This window comes from Puma concolor, chromosome E2 (assembly GCF_028749965.1).
Source record: "Puma concolor isolate L17-30 chromosome E2, mPumCon1.1.hap2, whole genome shotgun sequence".
Taxonomy (NCBI): Eukaryota; Metazoa; Chordata; class Mammalia; order Carnivora; family Felidae; genus Puma; species Puma concolor.
Window position 1 is genome coordinate 1,145,365 of NC_141681.1, and position 20,966 is coordinate 1,166,330.

The 20,966-nt window shown below is 56.6% G+C and overlaps 2 protein-coding genes, 1 long non-coding RNA gene and 1 other non-coding gene across 5 annotated transcripts in view; 1 reads left to right on the forward strand and 3 right to left on the reverse strand.

Moving 5' to 3' along the window:
• Positions 1-6,283: 6,283 nt before the first annotated feature.
• RPL13 (ribosomal protein L13) lies at positions 6,284-8,657 on the reverse strand. Its single transcript, XM_025920844.2, has 6 exons — positions 8,527-8,657; positions 8,197-8,317; positions 7,908-8,049; positions 7,539-7,712; positions 7,085-7,141; positions 6,284-6,461 (listed from the first exon to the last, which is right to left on the reverse strand). Exons 2-6 carry the CDS (start codon positions 8,298-8,300, stop codon positions 6,303-6,305), a joined length of 636 nt encoding a protein of 211 aa, XP_025776629.1. The 5' UTR covers positions 8,301-8,317; positions 8,527-8,657; the 3' UTR covers positions 6,284-6,302.
• On the reverse strand, positions 7,777-7,857 carry LOC112857613 (small nucleolar RNA MBII-202). The gene has a single exon (XR_003223339.1). It is a non-coding gene; the product is annotated as a small nucleolar RNA MBII-202 (small nucleolar RNA).
• A 1-nt stretch (position 8,658) lies between the features above and the next one.
• LOC147573280 (uncharacterized) lies at positions 8,659-15,722 on the forward strand. The gene is made up of 2 exons (XR_015244569.1): positions 8,659-8,855; positions 14,284-15,722. It is a non-coding gene; the product is annotated as an uncharacterized LOC147573280 (long non-coding RNA).
• Positions 13,882-20,966, reverse strand: part of SPG7 (SPG7 matrix AAA peptidase subunit, paraplegin) — a 32,840-nt gene continuing 25,755 nt past the window's right edge. For both annotated transcript variants that reach the window (XM_086688627.1, XM_025920633.2), the window contains 6 exons: positions 20,671-20,781; positions 18,766-18,881; positions 17,148-17,304; positions 16,585-16,751; positions 15,920-15,997; positions 13,882-14,295 (listed from right to left, as the gene is read on the reverse strand). In XM_086688627.1, the coding sequence (XP_086544753.1) occupies positions 14,095-14,295; positions 15,920-15,997; positions 16,585-16,751; positions 17,148-17,304; positions 18,766-18,881; positions 20,671-20,781 (830 nt within the window). In that variant the 3' untranslated portion in view covers positions 13,882-14,094. The remainder of the gene's footprint in view (positions 14,296-15,919; positions 15,998-16,584; positions 16,752-17,147; positions 17,305-18,765; positions 18,882-20,670; positions 20,782-20,966) is intronic.

Sequence of the window (20,966 nt, forward strand, 5' to 3'; positions counted from 1 at the left end):
GCCAGGCAGGTCGTATCGCCTGTTTTGTCAATGAGAAGACCACGGCTCAGAGTGGGTGATGCCTTGCCTGAGGTCACACAGCAGGGGCAGAGCTGGGATTCTAACTGGACCCCGCAACGCCACTCAGAACCTAGTACCTCGCCTTCCTTGGCCCATCCTGGCCCCCCAGTGTGTCTCAGGGGCTTTGCTGTTCCCACACCCCCTGGGAGGTCACAGGCGACTGTGAGGGTATAGAGCGCCTGCCAAGGCCGGGGCCACAGGCCAGAGGTGATCCAGAACCAGCTGTCCCTTTCTTGGGTTCCCCTGACCTAGGAGGCCTCCCCTGCTTGGGGCTTGCCCCGGGGACCCCAGCGGCCTGCTTCCCCAGGGCTAGTTATCCGAGGGAGAGGGAGGCGGTTGACACAAGGAGCCACGGTAACCTTGTCTCAGCCTGGTGCCCTCCACTTGTGCTCTGTTCAAGTAGTGGCAAGCTGCTGGGTCCAGCTACACACTTCAGGGACGGTATCAGACCAGGACGTGGACGTCAGCTGGCAGGGACCACAGGACCAGGGCCGGAACAGGCAGACCACGAGGACACAGCTGCCCACAGGGTCCCCGGGGGGGGGGGGGTGACGGTGGTGTGGGTCAGGGCGGCAGGCAGGTGCAGCGTCCACGGGGCTGGCATCTCCGACTGACGGACGTCCTGGTTTTCTTCTCACCTGACTCATCCGGGGCTTTTGATGATATTTTCGGTTAAGAGCCGCCTGGGTGGTGCTTTGACACTGCCTCCATCCCCAGACCTTTCATCAGTGACCCAGTTTTGCCTCCTCCTCCCCAGAAAGCATCCCCCTTTCTGGGGAAGTTTCCAGAAGGGCAGGAGCTACGCCGCATTCTGTCTGCCCCCAGCACTCCAGAATCAGGGTCCCTCTGCAGCTGTGGAAACTGAGGCTTGAAAACGAGGGGCTCCAGCTAAGGCTCTGCAGGGGAGAGTGGGGAGCCAGGGCTAACACACACCTTTCCCACAGCCCCATATGGCCTTCTGGCAGCGATCAGATGCCTGTCACCAAGACCCCTCTCATGTGTCCCGGACCTTAGCGCTCTGGAGGAGCAGCCGTGAGAAGGTGGATGTCCCGGGGGGGGGGGGCACTCGGACCCCCACCGGGAAGGGTAGGTCTGGAGAAGACTCTGCAAGGCAGGCCAGCCTTCCCTTCCTAGGCTGACGGCCCTTCTGTAGGCCCCAGGCCACCTGTCCCCCTGCAGCCTGGCACCGGGTCGCCAGTCTTCCTCTCTGGAGCCAAGGCAGCTGCCCCACCCTGTACTTCCACTTTCTGTTCCGGTTTACCTGTGAAGAGGGGTCTTGTGGCTCACTCACGGTGGCAGCCCCAGGGCCTGGCCTGCAGGGGGCGTTCAACACGTGCTGTGCACTCCCTGCTCCGCCCCAGGACCACGTGGAGAAGACACACTGGGGGGGGGGGGGGGGAGGGGGGGCGAGGAGCCACAGGCACCTGATGGCAGAGGGCTCTGACCGTCCCACCACTGACCCGTGACACACGTGTGCCCAGAACACTGCAGGAAGGGGACAGAGCGGGCCTGCCAGAGCCTGTGTCTGGGGATCCTTCAGAATGAAAACCCCACAAAGACAAGGCAGATACATATAGTCCCTGCAGCCGGGGCGATGCCTGGCACACAGTAGGTGCCAAATAAATACCGGAGTGAATGAATGCCTGTTCCCCCTTCATCTCCGTGTCCTTCAATAATTTCCTCCACCTTACTTTCCACCGTCCCCGGCCCCTCTGACGATCTGCTGCCCAGTGCCTACCCCATCATCGGGCTCTGCTTACATCCTGCAGCCTGATTCCCTCCCCTAACGCGGTGCCCCATTTGTGGTCAGCACTCGGTGCATGTCGAGTGAAAGCCTCCTGGATGGTCAGTGCCAGGCAAGCCCAGAGCCAGACCCGGGTCTGCATGCTCAGTATGTCTGGTCTAGTTCCAAGCAACTGGAAACAGATTCCAGCTGAGGGAGCCAAACACTGGGGAAACCCTGGGATTGGTGGGGGGCACCCCAAGGCCACGGAGAGGACGGTGAGGTGGCATCACCAAGGATGTGCCCTGGCCGGGGACAGGGGACCAGTCTGCGAAGTGGAGCCTGGCCATGTGACCAGGAAGCGGGCCAGGAAGCAGGGTAGAGAGTAGGTGCCTTCAGCTCCTACAAAAGAGGCGGGTTCTGCTTCTCACGGGACTCAAAGAAGCTCCCAACGTGAGTTCTGATGCTGAAAAGCCAAAAAAAAAGAATAAGCAATGTCTACTACAGAGACCAGGCTGTGGTATTCCTACTACAGCACACTGTCTCTTAAAAGACAGTGCTCCATCCCCCCTCCAGACCATACTCAACATATAAGGCTCAGGGAGCCTGGCTGGCTCAGTTGGTAGAGCACCCAAGACTTGATCACAAGGTCGTAGGAGCCCCACGTTGAGTGTAGCAATGACTTAAAAAAAAAAAAAAAAAAGATATAAGCAAGACTCAAAAGGAAAAGAATAAACTAGAAGAAAAATCGTCAACATAGGACAGAAGGCAAATTTCCTTAATATGCAAAGAGCTGCTACAACTCAAGAAAAAGACATCACAAAAGAAAAATGGGCAAAGAATGTAACAGAGGAACCACACACACACACACATAAAGATAATTTGCCAGCAAATATGAGAAGAGGCTCAGCTTCACAAATAATAAAGAAATGCAAGTTAACAGCAGCATTCCAGGGCTCCTCACCTATAGAGGCCTGTTTAAATAAAACCCCTTCAGGGGTCCTCTACAGGCACAGGAGTGAAGGGAGAGAGACGTGGGAGAGCTGGAATGATACGGAGCAGCACACACAGTGTGACTCCATTTGCTGTCAAAAAAATATTTAAGTGATCTTTGCACCCAATGTGGGGCTTGAACCCACAAACCTCGAGATCAAGGGTGGCACGCTCTTCCAGCTGTGCCAGCTGGGCACCCCCGCCATTTGCTCTTACGAAAACAAAAGGGCCAGCTGTTTATACCAGAATATAACCTCACGGAAACCACTCTGGGTAGATGCAGAAGCTGTTCAAGGTGCTTGGAGGGTGGGGGTGATTCAGGGGACCCTTCACTTTGGTTTATTCTCTTCTCTTTTCTGGATTTTTTTTTTTTTTTAACAAAGAGCATATTTTCTGTAACTTAGAAAAGAAAAAAAAGCAAACATCCAGAAACAATAAAAGAAAACATGATGAATGTAAGTATCTGTAAATAAAAAGTAATGTGTGAGACACAAAAAAAGTAGAGAAAAGAACCCGGACCCCTTTGCACGTGCACTTACCTCCTACTCTCTGGCTTGAACTGAGTTAAGTGGCAAAAAGCCTAAATAACCTAAAACAACTGTAGTCTTTCCCCTAAATTACAACAGTTTCAAGCAAGTGGAAATTAGTGTTCATCTTAATTCTTCCTTAAAACACCACAATTGTAGATATTTTAACAAAGCAACTACAGGATAGGGCGCCTGGGTGTCAGATAAACGTCTGACCTCGGCTCAGGTCATGATCTCACAGCTCGTGACTTTGAGTCCCGCTTCAGGCTCACTGCTGTCAGCGCAGAGCCCTCTTAGGACCCTCGCTCTTTCTCTCTCAAAAATAAGTATAAAAAAAAAAAAAAAAACTGCTTAAAAAATAAAAAAAAGAAAACAAGTAATACTTTGAGAAAAAAACCTTTGCAACTTCTATCAGAACAATGCTTATCCGAAAACTGGCAAAGAGGTACACATGTGACACGGGCCATCTGGTGGGTGGCAGGAGCCCAGGCACCCCTGTGGGCCGCCATGGCCATAGCTTGTGACACCCGTGAACCCACTTTGGGAATCTGACCTCAAAATGCACTTGCACCCTACACACGACCGGCCTGACGGGCCGAACTCCGTGTCGGACCCCCGCTCAGGTGTCCCAGAGCGCACCAGCTGGTGGAACGTTACCCGGATGTAGAAAGGGGTGAAGGAATCTGCCTGTACAGGGTTAGTTTCCTACGCTGCGCATCAAACGACCACACACAGTGGCTAAAACCACACACGGGGGAGGGCAGAGCACAGCCGGTTCTCTGCTCTGGGGCACCTCATCAGAGGCCGTGCTTGCTGGAAAAATTCAGTTGCTCACCAGAGAGAGGACGGAGGCCCCGTTTTCTTGTTGCTCTGTGGCCTCACGCCTCTGCCGCCCCACCAGACACACAGCCGAGTGAGGAGCCATCTGTCCCGGGCAGTTCTGCACACACTCCAGGCGAAACCCTCCAGGAGCCGGAATGTCAGGGGACGGCCAGTTGACAGAGGACCCCGTCACCCTGGCCGTGGCGAGGGCTGACTTGGAGCCGACGGACACACAGGGACCAGTCGCGGGGGACGTCCTTCCAGCCTCCTTGCGGTGCCTACCACGCGCATGAGCTCACTCTCACCCGGTCGTTCCCCAGCTACCGGGTCACAGGCATCAGGGTTCCACCACCAGTCCAGCAGAACTTAGACTTTCCAGGCTGGTTGGCACCGCCTGCCCTCCAGGCTCCCAGCTCCACCTCACAAGGATCCTTCCTCAGCCTCGGGAAAGGCTGGGCCGGGGCCCCCTGCTCCCCAGACAGGGCCACAGCTCGGAGGGGACACCAGCTGGGCTGTCCAATCCATAATCACTTCCGGTACCAGACTCACCCAAGTCCTGGGTGATGTAAATATCTTCGAACCCACCAAGAGCATTCCAGACTGCAGAGGAAAGAAGTCCTCACAACTGCAGGTCAGGGAGTTTAGCGCATCAAGCAGGGGGGAGAACCAGCTGGGCCCGGCACCTTCAGAAGCCCCTTTGGTGGGGCTCAGGAGCCCCAAGTCCTAGGATCTGGCTTACTTCCCGCCTGGCTTTACCAGACGGCTCGAGTAGCTTACCTGCAGGGGTGGGGCTGGTCCTGCTCACCGAAAGTTCATGGCACTGCGCTAAGTGACCCTTGGAAGCTGCTTAGTTCAGGTGACCCAGAACTGTGACAGAACCAGAGGAGGGCTGCTGCAGAGGACCCAGTGAACAGGGTCCTAGCATGTGGGCCCCCTACCCCAGGCTTCTCAGGTGTCCAGCCTGTCCCAGGGGCTCCTGAGGGCAGGAAAGGCCCTTCATTCTGGTAGCACAATGCCAAAAGGGGGACAGGTTATGTCCAGAGGTGACTGAAGGCCACGCAAAGGTCTCTTCCCCTTACTCCAAAGGTTGGATCACAGGTGCTGGGGTGGTGGACGCCACGGCCGTGCACTTTCCTGGAGGCCTGGGGTCCAGCCCAAGCGTAGAGCCACCTGCGGTCAGGTAGCTTAATCCCACTCCTTAACGGGTTCTCTGCACAAATGCTGTGGAAACCGTGCCACCAGGATATCCCCTCTCCACAGGATGGTCCAGGACATAGCTTGGCCTCAAATTCCCACCCGTCAGCTGACCCTTCCCTGAGACAGGTTCTCCAAGTGCAGCAGCATGGAGGTCAGCCCCTTACAAACTTACTTCAGGTGTGGAGTAAAGTGCCTTCCAAATCATCTGTTAGATGAAAACCTATCTGAAATCTGGTTCCAAACACACTCAGGTGGCAGCACAGGTGCCGGGCACAGAAACACACACCTCTCATGGCTTGTGGACACCTATACCCACAGGGCTGGAGCACTGAAGCAAAACTTGCTGAGTGCCAGTCCCCAGAGTGGGCCCTGCTGGGACGAGGGACCAGCTCAGGGCTGGACCTCAGTACCCACCTGCAGAGAAACCAAGCTCCGGTTTCAAAGGAACTCGGGCATCATGCTGTCACAAAGGGTCTGGGGACAGTGCCGCCTGCCCATGAGGGCACACTTGGCTGCCACACAGGCTCAGTAGCCCGAACGCGTGTTCAGGATGGACAAAGGCCAGCTTTCTGCACCAAAGCTTGGATGCCTTGCAAATGTGGGTGAAGGGGCTGCTACTGGGCACAGGAGAAGTGCAGACAGGCCCAGGAAGGGTCTGACCCCTGAAACACTCAAGTAACTAGAAAATACTCATTAACAATGAAGCCAATGAACCTTTATAACACCTCTGCAAAAAAAAGTACCAAAGTTTAGGAGTTTGAGCCTGGGTCAGGCCCCACACTGACAGCGCAGAGCCTGCTTGGGATGTGCTCTCTGAAACAAAAAAAAGCAGTTCGGTCTTTGGACTGCCCCGCAAAGATGCTGTCACCCCCTGCCAGGTCTCCTCAGCAAGGGCACACATCCCCACGTCCTTGCCCCACCCCTCACGGGAGACCGCTGTCACACGGAGACCGCAAATATCTCAAGTTGCCAACGGCGCTTTATTTTTTCTTTTCCACATCCTGTTCTGCAGCTTCTTTGGCCCTTTTGGCCCGGATGCCAAACAGCCGGGCATGGGCACGGGCCATGCGAAGACTGGCAAACGCCTTGAAGTTCTTCTCCTCCTCGGTAATGACTCTGGCTTTCTCTTTCTTGTAGACCTGGAACGGAGCACAGGAGTCAAACCCTTGCCTGCAGTGAGGCCGGAGACAAAACCCAGCATGTAAGGACAGCAGAAACCGTGGAGGCGCACGCTGTCTGCCCATCGACTGCTGAAGGGCTATGCTGACACCAAGACAGACTTTAATGCCCCCGCCAAACACACAGCAGAGGCAGAAGCGAGCCCCTGAGCTGTGCGAACAACCGTTGGGGGAGGGTGTGCTGAGACAGACGTTGTGTCACCGTCAACAACAGAGAACATGGACCGAGGGAGGCCCGGGCCCACCTCCCTGGCAGAGAAAGTCAAGGGCCCAGTCACCTCCTGGATCACCAAACGTGCAATTACCTGTGGCCTGGCCTTTCAAATAGCAAAGAGGGGAACAAACAAACAAACAAACAAACAAACAAACAAAATCGAAGGAGGTGCAACAAATGAGTCCCCAAAGATGAAGACAAGGCCCCCCCTCAAGGAGCCCATCTGTTAAGAGTGAAGGGTGTTGCTCCCAAAGTCAAAAAAGGTTTCTTTTTCACAAACCCATATATCTTGACACAGGCCCTGGCTGCCACCCTTCAACCCAATCTCCGCCCCGAAAACTCACTGGTTCACCCCCCAAAGCCCACTTACGTTCCGTATGGGCATGACCGGTCCTGTCAGCTGCGTGGCCAGCTTGAGTTCCTCGGCCTGTTGGTTAAGGACAAGAGTCACCCGGGCTCACCTCAAGTCCCCAAAGGCTGCAAGCTTCTAACCCTGGACAACAGCCCCGCTTGCTGGGCGACCCCACCTACGGGTGCACACACATAGGCCTGGGTGACAAGTCACTGAACCCCCGTTCCGTCGAGCAGAGACACGGAGACGCTGGGGGAGCGTTTGTGCGTGAGCCAACTTACAAAGCAAACAAGATAAACCCCTAGCCCCCCGGCCTCCAGCCAACAGCTTTGACGGCGACCCAGATGGGACCCAGACGGTGCTCTGCACAACTAGGGAAACGCCAGGAGCTCTGCCCTTCTCCACCCACACGCGTCCCTCTATCTGCGGGGACGCAGAGATTACCCTGACCCGGTGGGGAGGGCGCACTCACCGAGCTGTCCCCCTTCTTGGGGGCTGCCGGCCTCCGCGGGAACAGGAGCAGCTTGGAGCGGTACTCCTTCAGCCGCTGCACGTTGGCCTGCAGGGACTCCGTGGACTTGTTCCGCCGTCTCGGATCCACGGAGATCCCGATGGTCCGCGCCACCTTCTTGTGGATGCCAGCCACCTGCCCCCAGACAGACACGGATGCAGGACCCCCACCCCGGGGCCTCCGCTCCCCGCGCCCCCACGCTGGTGCCCGGCCGTCAGATGGAAAAGGGTTCAAAAGCGCTCTCATCAAGGAGGTGCAGCGATTCCGGAGAATGTCATCACGGACCGGGGGCCGCCAAGCAGAGCCTCCCGCGCCTCCCGGCGCACTCACCCGCAGCTCCTCCAGGCTGAAGCCCCTGCCGGCTCGCACTTTGGTGTGATACCGCACCGTGGGGCACCTGACGATGGGCCTGATGGGTCCGGACGCGGGGCGCGGGGCGATGCGGCGTGCCTTGGCTTGCCGGGCCTTGCGTCTGGGCGGACAGAGGCGGGCGGCGGTCAGCTGGCCCCCGGCCCGGCCCCGGCGCACGCTCCCGACGGCCGCGCGCTCACCGGGCCAAGGGGTTCAAGCGCACCTGACCGTGGGCTCCCCGCGGCCCCACCCGGCAGCGGCGGCTCACCTGCGGATCTTCCGCGCCGGCTGGTTGAACCACGTGGCCACGCGCCGCTGCCAGTCCTTGTGGAAGTGGGGCTTCAGGATCATGCCATTCCGGCTGGGCGCCATGGCTGCTGCCTACGGGCCTGGGGAGCCGCGGGAGAGGGGAGCGAGTCAGGCCCCGGGCTCCGGCAGGACGCGGCGGCCCGCCCGGCCCCAGAACCCGGGCCACGGCCCTCTCCCGTCTGCGGCAGGGGCCCGAGGCCCCTCTGCGGCCGCGCCCGACGCGGCCCTACACCGATGGCGGCGGATGCCACCCGATGCAGCCAAAGGCGCCTGAACCGAGCACACTCACCTCCTCCGGAGGAGAACGGCCAGCGGAAAAGAACTGCTACCACAAAGCACCCTGGGATGGTGCTGGGATCGGCCAATCAAAAGCGCCGAAGGGTTCCAGCCAGTCAGAGCCCGGGATCCCGGAAGTGACGTCCACGCTCTCCCAGCAGACCTCGCGGCCTGGGCGGGCGTGGCCCTTCCCGCTTCCCGCGGGTTGGGTCCCGGGCCGTGCTGGGAGGGCGGCGGGTCCTGCGGGCCTCCGCGGCCTTCAAGGAGGAACGGCCAGGCCAGAGGAGAGCAGCGGCTGTTTGGGTGCCCAGTCTTTCCTGCTCCTGCACGTCACGGGACTCGGTACGTGCCCCTAACCCTAAAGCCTCGCCTCCGCGTCCGTCTTTGTGCCTTTCCAACCTTTTGAAACATTTGTGCTTCTTTGTTTACCCAGAAGTGACACTTGTTGAGTGCTCTAACTGGAGCGTAAGTACTTCGCATGCGTTTTCACGCTGCACGGCACAAGCGCTGTACCTTCCCGGAGTCGGGCGGGGGGGGGGGGTAAGAATCCGGGTGACGGACTGCAGACCCTGCAGAGACGGGCGTCATGGAAAACATGTATTCAATAAATAGCCCGACATAGCTCCGTGACCTGTGCCCTGCGCGTCTCCCGTTCTCCCGGGTGAGTCTAGGAAACCGCCAACACCCTGTCCCTTTCCATGAGCCTTTACAGCCTGGGAACTCTCCTTTCCCACCCTCCCCCCAAACGCTAAGCTTCTTCCTAAGAGAACTTAACACTCGAAGAATTTTATGACACAAAATGAGAAACGTGGAGGCCTGTGTGCTGCACTGAGTACATAGGGTGCCGATACAGTCTTCTGCCCTATTGAGACAGCCTTGGGTGTTAGAAGTATCAGGTTGAGATTCATTGAGGAATTACAGGGTTTGGCCAGGGACACGGAACAGGTAGAAAGGACAGAGAACATGTGTAATTTATGAAGCACCTGCAGTCTCTTGAGACGAATGTGCTGAGCCTGCACGGAAAGTCCAAACCCTAGCTCTGGGTGCTCGGTTAGGAGACAAGAACTGTGTTAGCCCCACTTTGTGACTGTTGTCAGCACAGGAGAGGCTGAAAGTACTTCTCGTGAACTTGGGAATGGTATCTACCTGTGACGTTAAGGTAACGTTTAAAATTTGGTCTGCCAGGGGCGCCTGGGTGGCGCAGTCGGTTAAGCGTCCTACTTCAGCCAGGTCACGATCTCGCGGTCCGTGAGTTCGAGCCCCGCGTCAGGCTCTGGGCTGATGGCTCGGAGCCTGGAGCCTGCTTCCGATTCTGTGTCTCCCTCTCTCTCTGCCCCTCCCCTGTTCATGCTCTGTCTCTCTCTGTCCCAAAAATAAATAAAAAAAAGTTGAAAAAAAAATAAAATAAAATTTGGTCTGCCACTTTCACAGACAGATGGGCTCAACTGGAGAGTCACTGGCGAGTCCGTAAGAAAGTGGCTGGAGTTGCTTGGGAACCTTTGTACTAGTTTTGAGACGTTGGGCATCGTTTGAATTTTTCCCTTCTGTGAAGTGGGAGGAGAGTCTGTGTTAGACCACAGCACATCGTGCGGTGTCCCGTACAGGGTGAGTGAATGTACTGGCTGTCACGGATGTCACACAGCTCCACTTCCATGTGACGTGCTGGGAGCCAGTGCGGGAGAGAAGAGAGCAAGTGATCCCTCCATCAGCCCTTACAAAAACCGTGAGAGGGATTATTATCTGCCTCACAAGTCCCTTCTTTCTGGTGGAACTGGAACATGGACCCCCATAACTGCAGCAGAGGGACATTGGGGAAACATCTGCCAAATACATACTTGCCTTGGCCCGTGCGGATTTTCCTTGAACGTAGTCCATCAAATGTTAGCCCGCACCTCCCTGGTCTTTCTCAGACCCCTTTCAGTGGATCTTCGTGGTCAGATACCGTGTTCTTTTTAGTCTCAAACACACTCCTATCCCCATCCCCAGTTTCTCTTTCCGGACAGACCCCAGACTCGTGCAGTTCCATCTGCCCTGAGCCACATCTTGACCTGAGCTGTAGCCGCTCATGGTTGAGGTGCTGCCATGGGTCACCGGTTGGGGGCTAGAGGTCAGAAAATAGAAACACTGATCAGAATCAAGTTGGCAGTAAGAAAGCGAAGTTGTAATTCAAGGACCTCGGTCTGCTGCGCACACCATGCTCGATGCAGACTCCAGGATCCCATGCTTGAAGACTCCACACGCTTACTTCCTTTGAACAGTATGCAGAATAGTGAAGTAAAAACGGTTCTGACAGGAAATCTGCTAGAAATAGGCTCAACTTTCTTGTTGGGAAAGAGGAAAATGAACTGTTATAAACTGTGTTTTTTTTAAATTTTAATTTATTATTGAGAGAGCATGAGCACGGGAGGGGCTGAGAGAGGGGGAGACACAGAATCTAAAGCAGGCTCCAGGCTCTGAGCCATCAGCACAGAGCCCGACGCGGGGCTCAAATTCACGCACTGCGAGATCATGACCTGAGCCGAAGTCAGCTGCCTAACCAACTGAGCCACCCAGGCACCCCGAACTGTTCTAAACTGTTAAGCAGGAATCCTTCTGATACAAAGACTTGGCTGGCCCACGCATTTAAAAAATCATCAGCTATAGGGACAGGCCGTGTCCCCCTGGGCACAGAATTCCACAGCCACGTCTCTGCTGCAGAGCTTTTGCCCTGGGCTTGGGCCTGCAGGGGCCACTGAAGGAGCCAGCTAATGCCTCTGCTAACTGCAAGCACATAAATAAGGTAGCCACGGATTCCTGGATAAACATGCCTGAAGGTGTTGGAGTGTCCTCTGCACAGCCTCCCAGAATTTCCTTGCAAGAGGGAGCCCCAGTTACTCCCAGCGGTGCCTTGTCACTCAGCACCTGCACCTGACCAGTGCCTTCCAGCTGGTGCTGTGGGTGTTGGCTTCAGAGAAATTCCACCTGAGGCTGTCAACAATAGTTTTTGGAACTCTGTCAGACACACGGTCATTTTTTTTTTTTTTAATGTTTATTTATTTTGGAGAGAGAGGGAGAGAGAGAATCCCATGCAGGTTCTGCACTTTCAGAGCAGAGCAGGACGTGGGGCTCAATCCCATGAACCATGAAATCATGACTTGAGCTGAAATCAAGAGTCGGACACTGAACTGACTGAGCCACCCAGGTGCCCCTTGATTTTTTAAGTTAATATCATAGCAGAAGTGATTTTATAGTGTTTGGGGAAGTGGGGGAGGTTATATCCCAAAGCACTTTGTAAAATTTGCATGTTATGTTATACAAATATGGGCTGATGGTTGAGTTAGGAAAAGCAGTAGCCTAATAACAGCAAGGACAGGCTAATGTTCGCTGCTTAATCACAGAACTCATAACTACCCATCATCTCAGCTTTCCAGAATCGTGGCCTACCCGTAAATCAGATATAGGCTAACACAGAGGTTCCTAAAACCTGAAGGAACACTTGATGTCAGTGAAAGGCAGTGGAAAGAATATTAGTGTCATAATCATAAGTGTTTTATTTAAAAACTGCTAAGAGTATGACCTTAAGAGTTCTCATCAGATTAAATACCTGTGTGGTGACAGGTGTTAACGAGGCTCATTGTGATCGCCCTGCGGCACATACGAACATCAAATTGTACGTGCATGTCTGTTACACTGCAACAAAAAGTGAGCTTTTAGGGAACATAAAAGAATCGTAAGTACAAGTGTAGATTACAGAGAACAATTTGTATTGTTAAAGGATGTAAGTTAATAGGCTGATGGTGTTAAACACACGTTTACTTTGAAAATGTGACTTTCTCGGGGTGCCTGGCTGTCTCAATCGTAAGAGCGTGCGACTTTTGATCTGCAGATCGTGAATTTGAGCCCCACGTTGGAAGTAGAGATTACTAAAAAACAAACAAAAGAAAACATGTTTTTCTTGGTGAGGAGACCTCGCATACCGGACTCAGGTGAAGCCAGTTCCAGAAGCTACAGTCAGGCCATGTTATACCCCCTTTGCCGGGTGGAGGGCAGAGGGTCGGGGCTCCGGCTCGGGTGTTGAACACGCCGGTTGCCCCGTGTGGTCTGGCTGCCCCAGACCAACATGCAGTTGGAGGAGGCTCTTTACAGGAAGTCTGAAGGGCAGCCTCAGTCCCCGCCTGAGATGGTAGAGGAGGTGTGACTTCTGGCGCTCGAGCACCTGATGACCCGGAGGTGACATCACTTGTGACCACTTGGGGGCCCAAAGTCGGCAGACGCCTTGAGCTTCTCTAAGTCAGCATAGCGAACCTCCCCCGTCCCACCAGTGAGTGCTAGGAAGTCAGGCTCCCCTGCTTCCGCTGCAGGGAGGGGCCGCTTTTCGTGCCATTTACGTTTGGTTTCTGTGTATCTTGTGGTCAGCAAACGATTTTCCAGAGAAGAAAGAGGCACGGGCCAATTTATTGGTAAAGTAGGAGGGGGATAAGCTTGACCACATCCGTCCATGGTTAGGGTACGGAGGGTGCCACCCTGGGGCGAAGAGACCAGAACCCTCCTAACTGCATATCCATCTTTGGAAGTGAATTTGGGGACCTGGGGCAAAGGCCACAGTGCTCTCAGAGCTGCCCTCCCTCGGGTGTGACCCCCACCTGCTTACATACCGCATCCCTCGGGCCGTACTGTGGGATGGGCAGCCGAACTACCCCTTCTGTCAGGAAGCACCTGCAGCCCGTGGCTCCGAACACCGCTGCGCAGGGAGAGCAGTGGGTGGGGACACCGGAGTGCGTGTGGCACACCCCTGGGCACAAGGGGGCCGAGGGGACCGAGTGTACCTCGCTTGCTGCGGTGAGGGGGCGTCCCAGGGCCTTTCCCCCAGATTCCTACAACAGGGCTCTTCTGTTGGTTATCCTGGGCTGACATTCTAAACTGAAACGCATGACCCCATGTCTGGGTTAGAGCTGGCCCTGTGGCGCAAGGTGGACTCTCCCCCAGGAACTTACTACAAATGCCACAGCAGGCCTCAGGGCTTACCCCTCGTGTGGAGGCCAGGCCAGCAGGACAGGCTGGTGCCCGGGTCTGCACAGCAGTAGGTGGCAGTATTTTAACGCCCGAGAGCCCAGGGCCTGGCCCTGATGCCGACGCGCTGTGGACGCGCCAGCAGGACAGGCCCACTGGAGGGAGGACAGGCGGCAGCTGGCTCGGGGGTCCTGTTAGCGCTCTGATGAAGTCCCAGCAGCTGGGACAGCCCCCGCACGAACTCCTGGCGGGAGCAAGCTGCTCCCACACAAAACCACCTTGTCACTGGGTCACCGGCCCGGGAGTTCGGTCTACATGCCCACCTGTACCCCATGCGCACCTGTACCCGGCACGGATAAAACAATCTAACAAAGCCAAGTCATCTGCAAAAACGTTTACCTCTCACCGGGAGGGCAGTCAATAAATAGATCTCAGAAGTCTTTTCAGAGACCAGTGAGGGCTGGGAGGGGGTACCAGTCTGGGCAAAAGAGGAACGGCGGGGGCGGGGCACTCAGTGAGGCGTTCCCTTCCTGGGTCTGCGGGGGACGCCGCGTCCCCACGGCACAGTCGAGGCACAATCCAGGAGGCCCGTCTATTTGGGCCAAGATGGCTCCTCCCCGCGAAGTGGGGGCTGCTGAGGCGCCTCCTCCTCCCCGGCGTCTTGCTTCTCCCTCTCGGCCTCACTCCACCTTTGAGGCGCGATCATCTTCTTGGGCCCGTGAGGGGGCGGACCGATGAGGGCCTCGATATCCTCGTAGTTTATCACTTCCTTCTCCAACAGGGCATTTGCCAGCTAACGGAACACAGCGAGTGGTGTGTGAACCCCAGACAAGGAAACAGATGAGCCTTTTGAGAGCCGAGCACCCAGCAGGGAGGGGGCGTCTGGAGCGGGACGCCCTGGGCAGGCGGCTTCCCAGGGAAGCAGTGTAAGCGGGCAGCTCATGCACAGAACCCTCGTCTGCACCTTACAGGCAGCCTCTCGGCTGCCAGCCTCCATCATTTTTCTGCTTCCCTCCCAAATCTGTTCTCTGGGGCCACTTTAGTTTCCTTTACCAAACACGGTGCGTGTGTCTGCACGTCGGGGAACAAGTGGGGGCTGGAACGTGGGGACGGGGTGCTGGTGCCCAGGGCTAGCAAGGGAGCCTCTGCCTCCCTAGACATGGTCCCAGAGGGCACGCTGAGGGGGCCGTGTGCACAGCCCGCACCGGCCATGAGGGATGCGTCCCAGGCACTTCTGAGCAGGGCCACTGCTTCCTCGGGAGGGACAGAGCTGCTAAGCCCTGGAACATGCCCCGCTCCCCATGGTGCAGAGGGGGGACACCCGGGGCCCCCGCAGGAGGAGCCCCACCCAGTCCTGCCGAGCAGCGGCCGCAGCGCGCACGTGTGGCACCTGGGCCTGGTAAACAGCGGGTTCTGGCTCAGCAGGTCCCTGCGCTGCCCACAGCCCCCTGGTCCAGGGGCAGCACTGTGAGGGCAGCACCCCAGCCTGGGGGAGCAGCGCCTCATCTGAATGGAATGAGGAAGTGAGGAAACGTGGCCTGTCCACAAAGTGCTGCCTGCTTCTACGAGGGACACGGGAGGCACCCGCTTCAGGTGCCGCCTTCCCAGCCTCACTGAGAACTGCAGACAGATCCCAGCTGGGGGACACGCCACACCCACCAAGCCACTGCTCTGAAAACTGCCAGAGCCGGCAGCCAGCAGGCAAGCGGGAATTCACAGCCCAGGGAAGCGTAAGGAGACATCACAACCAAGAGTGAAGTGGGGTCTAGGGACAGGAAACGACATTAGATAAAAACGAAGGAAACGTGAATTTAGCGCAGACTTCAGTTAATGACGTATCGACACTGGTTCGCTAGCTTGTAGAAAACCCACCACGTTAAAGGGAGATGTTAATGATACAGAAAACTGGCCATGGGGTAGAAGGGTCTTGTGCTATATTTGCAGCTTTTCTATAAATCTAAGATTATTCTAAACTTGAAATCAAAGTCAAGAGTTCAAGCCCCATGTGTGGCACAGACATGACTTAAAACAGGGTCCCCTGGGTGGCTCGGTTGAGCATTCGACTCTTGATTTCAACTCAGGTCATGATCTCACGGTTCATGAGATTGAGCCCCCCATCGGGCTCTGTGCCAACAGCACAGAGCCTGCTTGGGATTCTCTCTTCCTCTCTCTCTCTGCCTCTCCCCCTCCCAAAAGATAAATAAAGGAAAAATAAAAGACTGCCATGCCCCAAGTGGTCTTTGAAAAAGGTGAGATTTCAGTTGAACTGGGGGGAGTGTAGAACGGCTGCTTTTTCTGTGGCTGTGTGTGCTGGAAAGAGTCCCTCGAGGAGTGACAGCCACATCAGCACTGTGTGGCGATGGTTGATTGCCCCCACCCCCGCCAAGGGAAGGACAGGCAGGTGCCCAGAACCTTACCGCCTGCAGCTTGTCCTGGTTGTCCCGCAGCACCTTCTCCGTGTGCCTGTGGGCCTTTGCCACCAGCACTTTGGCTTCCTGCCAATGGGCGAACAGATCTGTCACGAGCAGGACGGCAGACCAATGCTCACGACATCTCCTGTGCCTGATTCTGGCACAGGATTCTGGCATCAGAGCACACGTTAGAGCCACGGGGCAGGAAGCCAACCTCCGGCTCACGGGGTCCAGGAGAGCTTGGCTGCCAGTGGCATTTCCTGCCCTGACCCCATCCCCCGCGAATACCCCTGTTCCAGGAGGCTGCCTCCCACCCCTTCCCCCTTCACGGCTGCAGGCGCCCACCAGCTCCTGGAGGCCGGGGAGCGTGTGGCCACCTCACGTGCGCACCAGGCTGGAAGTGGGCCCAGCCAGGTCGCGCAGGGAGCATGCATGTGTCCTGCAGGTGTGGGGACTGCTGGGCACCGGCTGCATCATTCGGGGTGTTTCACGGACAGTTTCACCAGGGGCCACACAAGTCCTCACCCGAGAGCAGATGCTCAGAACGTGAGAGCCACAAGGGGTCAGGACTGGAAAGCCCACCACGTGGACCACGTGACGGCACAGCGCCAGCACCTCAGACACCTGCTCCCTGACCCACTGCGCCGTGAGAGGGGGCGGCACGCACTCACGTGATCCATCATCTGCTGGAGGCCCTGGCTGAAGGGACGCCGTCCAACTCCCGTGAGTCCCTCCTGCGCCTCGGGAAAGGACACGGGCCCGATGCTTGGGGCCATGCCAAACTGCCTCACCATGGAGTAGGCGATGCGCGTGACCTTCCTCAGGTCGTCCTGAGCCCCTGGAGTATGGGGCCGAGAAAGAGGTTTCTCTCGGCAGAGTGGCACGGGCCTGGGCCTGACCGCAGAGGACCCGGGGGACAACTGTGCCCTGTTACTGTTCTTTAAAGGACAGAGTCTTTAAACACTATGTGGGGTGCACCTCTGGGTTCGCTTCCCTGGCAGCTCCCTGGCACACGTCCAGCTTTGACAACACCCGTCAACGCTGAACCCGTGTCACTGGGAACACGAGCACCTGTACCAGTAGCTTGAGAACACTTAGTGAAATTCAGAAGTACGTGTGTAAGCCACCCTTCGAATTCCTCCCATCGGATTCACCCTCCCAACCCCACGAGGAAGGCGCGGCGGATGTGAAAGCACTTTGAGAACGCCAGAACCAGCACGGGCCAGCTCCTCACCAGAAGTGACCTTGTTGAAGGAGATGGATTCCGACACGCGGCCACCCAAGGCCATGCACATCCGCTCGAACAGCTGCTCCCTGGTGAAGAGGTGCTGGTCTCTTGGAAGCATCTGAGCAAAGCCCAGGGCTGCGTTTGTCCGCGGTGCGATGGAGACCTGCGGAGTGCCAGGTGGCCGAGTGAGCAGGAGGACGAAGGTGGGGTCGGGCAAGACGGGTCTTTAACTGGAGGCTTTCAAAGCAGTCAGAGCAAGTCTGCACCGGCCTCACTTTTGTGACCAAGGAGAACAGCTCACGTGCCGTTGGGGTTGCACACCACGCAAAGCACAGCAAAGATGGCTTCCTGGGTGGAGCCAAGGAGACAGGACCCCGCCCCCCAGCCCCAGCCCCACCCCCACCCCGGGCCAGTCGTCGTGCCCTCCTGTCACCGCCCACCGCGGTGGACATGGGACTGCACACACCCTTGGGGACACCAAGACTGGAGACCATCCTTGCCTTTCTCCCCCACCAGCGCAGCACCAGGTTGGCACGCAGGGGCTCTGGAGAGGAAGCTGAGAGGCTAATACTTAAGCGAATTACACTGTAAAATGCTCTAAGTAATGATCACATCCGCAACTGGCAGAGTGCCAGGCCAGGTGGGGGTGGGGTGGGGGGTGGTTCTCATTATGACACATTTATCTTTTGGCCGTCTAACAGGAAATTTTAAATTACGTTTACTTCATCCAGGATCTTTCTGCATTAATTTTTCTTCAGATACTGCATTCAAGTATTTATCTTGCTTACTGAAGTACTTAGTGTCCCATAAATGTCACACCCTTGGTGACTGTCCTCAGCCTGACCCAGGTCACCTCAATGACGGCTGCGTCCACTTGTCTGTCACAAACACTGGACTTCGGGCCCTCTGGGGGAAGGCCTCTCAGACACGACCAGACTAACAATCTACTTGGCTACAACTGACACCTCTGAAAAGCAGTTCAAGGACAGTAAACAGACGTGCCGGCTGGCAGTGGCCACGTGTCCCCTTCTTCGGTGTTGGGGATGCTCGGCGCTGCGGCCCCCTCTAGGCCGGACGCAGGGCACAGTTCAATCCGCACCCGCCTCCCACACGTTCACGTTTTCCTGAAGGGTCACTCGGTTCCCTGGTCATGAATCCACCATTCCGGAGGAGTTGTTTATACTATAGGCATTTGATACAAATAAATTTTCATCAAACTCCCAAATGCTTATGAGAGTGGTAGTTCTTTAAGGTGAGCTCCACGCACCTATTCTTAAGGTTAGGAGTCGTTACATTACTGCTTTCAGAGATGGTGGTAAACTTGACAGTTCTTAATTCCAAGATTGAGGGTGCACACAGGAGAGGGGGCCCCCGAGTCGTTGCGTGGCTCTCCAGTGGCCTCGCCCCACAGCTGGAGCCACGTGTCCTGCCCTCTGCCTCCCGGGATGAGGGACCCTGCACGGTCGCCTCTGCCCTGTGCCCCTGTCCACCTCACACCGTGTCTTCTCTTCGAGCGAGAACACGCGGTGCTTCCGAGGCCAGCGTGGTCCAAGGGCCAGTGGGGCTCACGCCTGCCGACGCCCCGGACCCGCCCGCAGCTACACGCGCGCGTGGGACAGCCCACCTTCATCACGGCCTCCGTGTGCTCCAGCAGCCAGCCGACCAAGGCGTGGCCCGACTCGTGGAACGCAACCACCTTCTGTTCTTCCTTGGAGAGGATCTTGCTCTTTTTGGCGGTCCCTGCAAGAGGGCCGGAGAGTCCGAGGGTCCCGGGTGAGTGTCCCAGGCACTCCGCCTGGCCTCACAGAGTTCCACCCTGTGTCACCAGAGCAACGTCCTCACCGGACGCTCGCCTCCCGCATCTCGGCCCCCAGCCACCACCAAGAACTGTGTTCCTCACTGTGTGAAGCTCATTTGGTGAGGGGGATGCTGGAGGCTCCCCGTTTGTGCATCTGTGAATGCGGGAGCGGCCAGTCAAGCTCCTGCAGGCTTTAGGAACACCCTCAGCTCAGGGGCCCGCGGGGCTGCTGTGATTGGATGGGGTCCCGAGCGGGTTCTGGGCTGTGCACTGCCGTTCCCCCCAGACGGGCAATGCAAGCCACAGTCCCGATGCCTCCCACCTGGTGACCCTCTGCTCCCGTCACACCTCCCTGAGTTTCCACTTGAGGCATCCTGGATCACCTCTGGGTTTGGGGTATTTGGTAGGAGGGTCACCTCCATTTACTGCAAGGTTATAAATCCTTCCTCACACTGGCTGTAGCAGCTCAATCATCTCGACCAGAGCTGGTGATGTGAGCATCTACACACGAGGGTGGGCTTGAACGCGACGTGCTATAGCCCAGGCAGGCCGCAGAGTGAGGCCGGGGGGCTCTGGTGCCTGCTCACAGGGCCAGCGTCGTCAGTATTGACAGGCGTCTTTCTCGCCTTCACACCATTATTGCAAGTGTATCAATTCCCACGTAAAAATAAGGGGCTTGTATAAAACCGACTTTGTAGTAAGAAACAGCCACTTTAGGGGCACCCAGGTGGCTCAGTCAGTTCAGCGTCAGACTTTGGCTCAGGTCGTGATCTCACGGTTTGTGAGCTTGAGCCCCGCGTTGGGCTCTGTGCTGACAGCTCAGAGCCCGGAACCTGCTTCGGATTCTGTGTCTGCCTCTCTCTCTCTGCCCCTCCCCCGCTCGTGTTCTGTCTCTCTCTCTCTCTCTCAAGAATAAACATTAAAAAGTAAAAAACAAAAACATTTAAGAAACAGCCACTTTAGTTCCTCCTGTCCACGCCAATTCCTAACTGGCAGTATGGGCACCTGGCGGTATTTGTAGCAGACTTTAACTCCAGTGGAGGGTGACAGGGACGAGCCCCTTCTAGGGATGACTCCTGACTGAGTGCTCCCCCTCCACAGACAAGGCCTGTGCTTCTCCTACACCTTTGGAAGGAATAGTTTCCCTTTTTAAAAAACTTTCAGTATCTTAGATCGAACACTGCTCAAGAACAAGCCATGGAGGGCGCGGAAACTTCTAGAGATCGTGTCAGTCCCTCTTCTGACAGAAACCCAGGGACCCCACTTGGAGCAGTGACCATTAAGCACTGCCGGAAGCCACCCCCTCCCTGCCCCTGTCCTGCCGAGACCCCGAAGCAGAGACAGGCGGGACAGCAGAGCTCAGCTCTCGGGAGACCCTCTGTCCCCAGGCAGCCGTGGCCTCAGCCCCACGGTGGGTGGCCTGCAGCTTGGGGGCACCGCTGACCACCTCAGGGCTGTGTGCCACTCACCCTTGTCTGTGGGAGATCCTTTTATATTTCTTCTTGAAGAGTCTGCTCTTTGGCAGATTCTCGGTATTTTACACTAAAGATAAGTCTCGTGGTAACAACCTGACATAAAAATAGAACTTTGCGTACTGTTCCCTTGTCCGATCATAATCGTTTGCTAATTGCTTCTGTCACATGATGTGGAAGCCGACCTGGCTCCCACCACCCTGCCTTCCATCTGGCTGCTCCTGGGGCTCCAGCCCTGCTGACAACACGTCCCTCGTACCGGCAATGACTCGTTCCACGGCGTACTCGAAGTTGAACGTGTGGACGGACGTGTGGCCCTCTCGCGCAGCGTGCAGCGCGGCCTCGTTACAGATATTGGCGATGTCGGCACCTGTCCACACAGAGGGTGAGAGGGGAGGGCAGGGGGCTGACGACTGGCAGACAGGCGGGCAGGCGACGCCCATGCCCTTTGCTGACTGACCCCACCCACACTACTGACAGACCCATAGCATTCCCCCTCGTGCCTTCCAGCCTCACCCTAACCTCCGGGCTCTTTACTGCACAACTGTCGTCAGC

Coding starts and splice junctions, on each gene's coding strand:
- RPL13 (XM_025920844.2), bottom strand. CDS start 8,300: ATGGCGCCCAGCCGGAATGGCATGATCCTGAAGCCCCACTTCCACAAG. Junction 8,050..8,196: donor CCGGCGCGGAAGATCCGCAG/GTGAGCCGCCGC, acceptor CTGTCCGCCCAG/ACGCAAGGCCCGGCAAGCCA. Junction 6,462..7,084: donor CGGTCATGCCCATACGGAAC/GTAAGTGGGCTT, acceptor GCTCCGTTCCAG/GTCTACAAGAAAGAGAAAGC.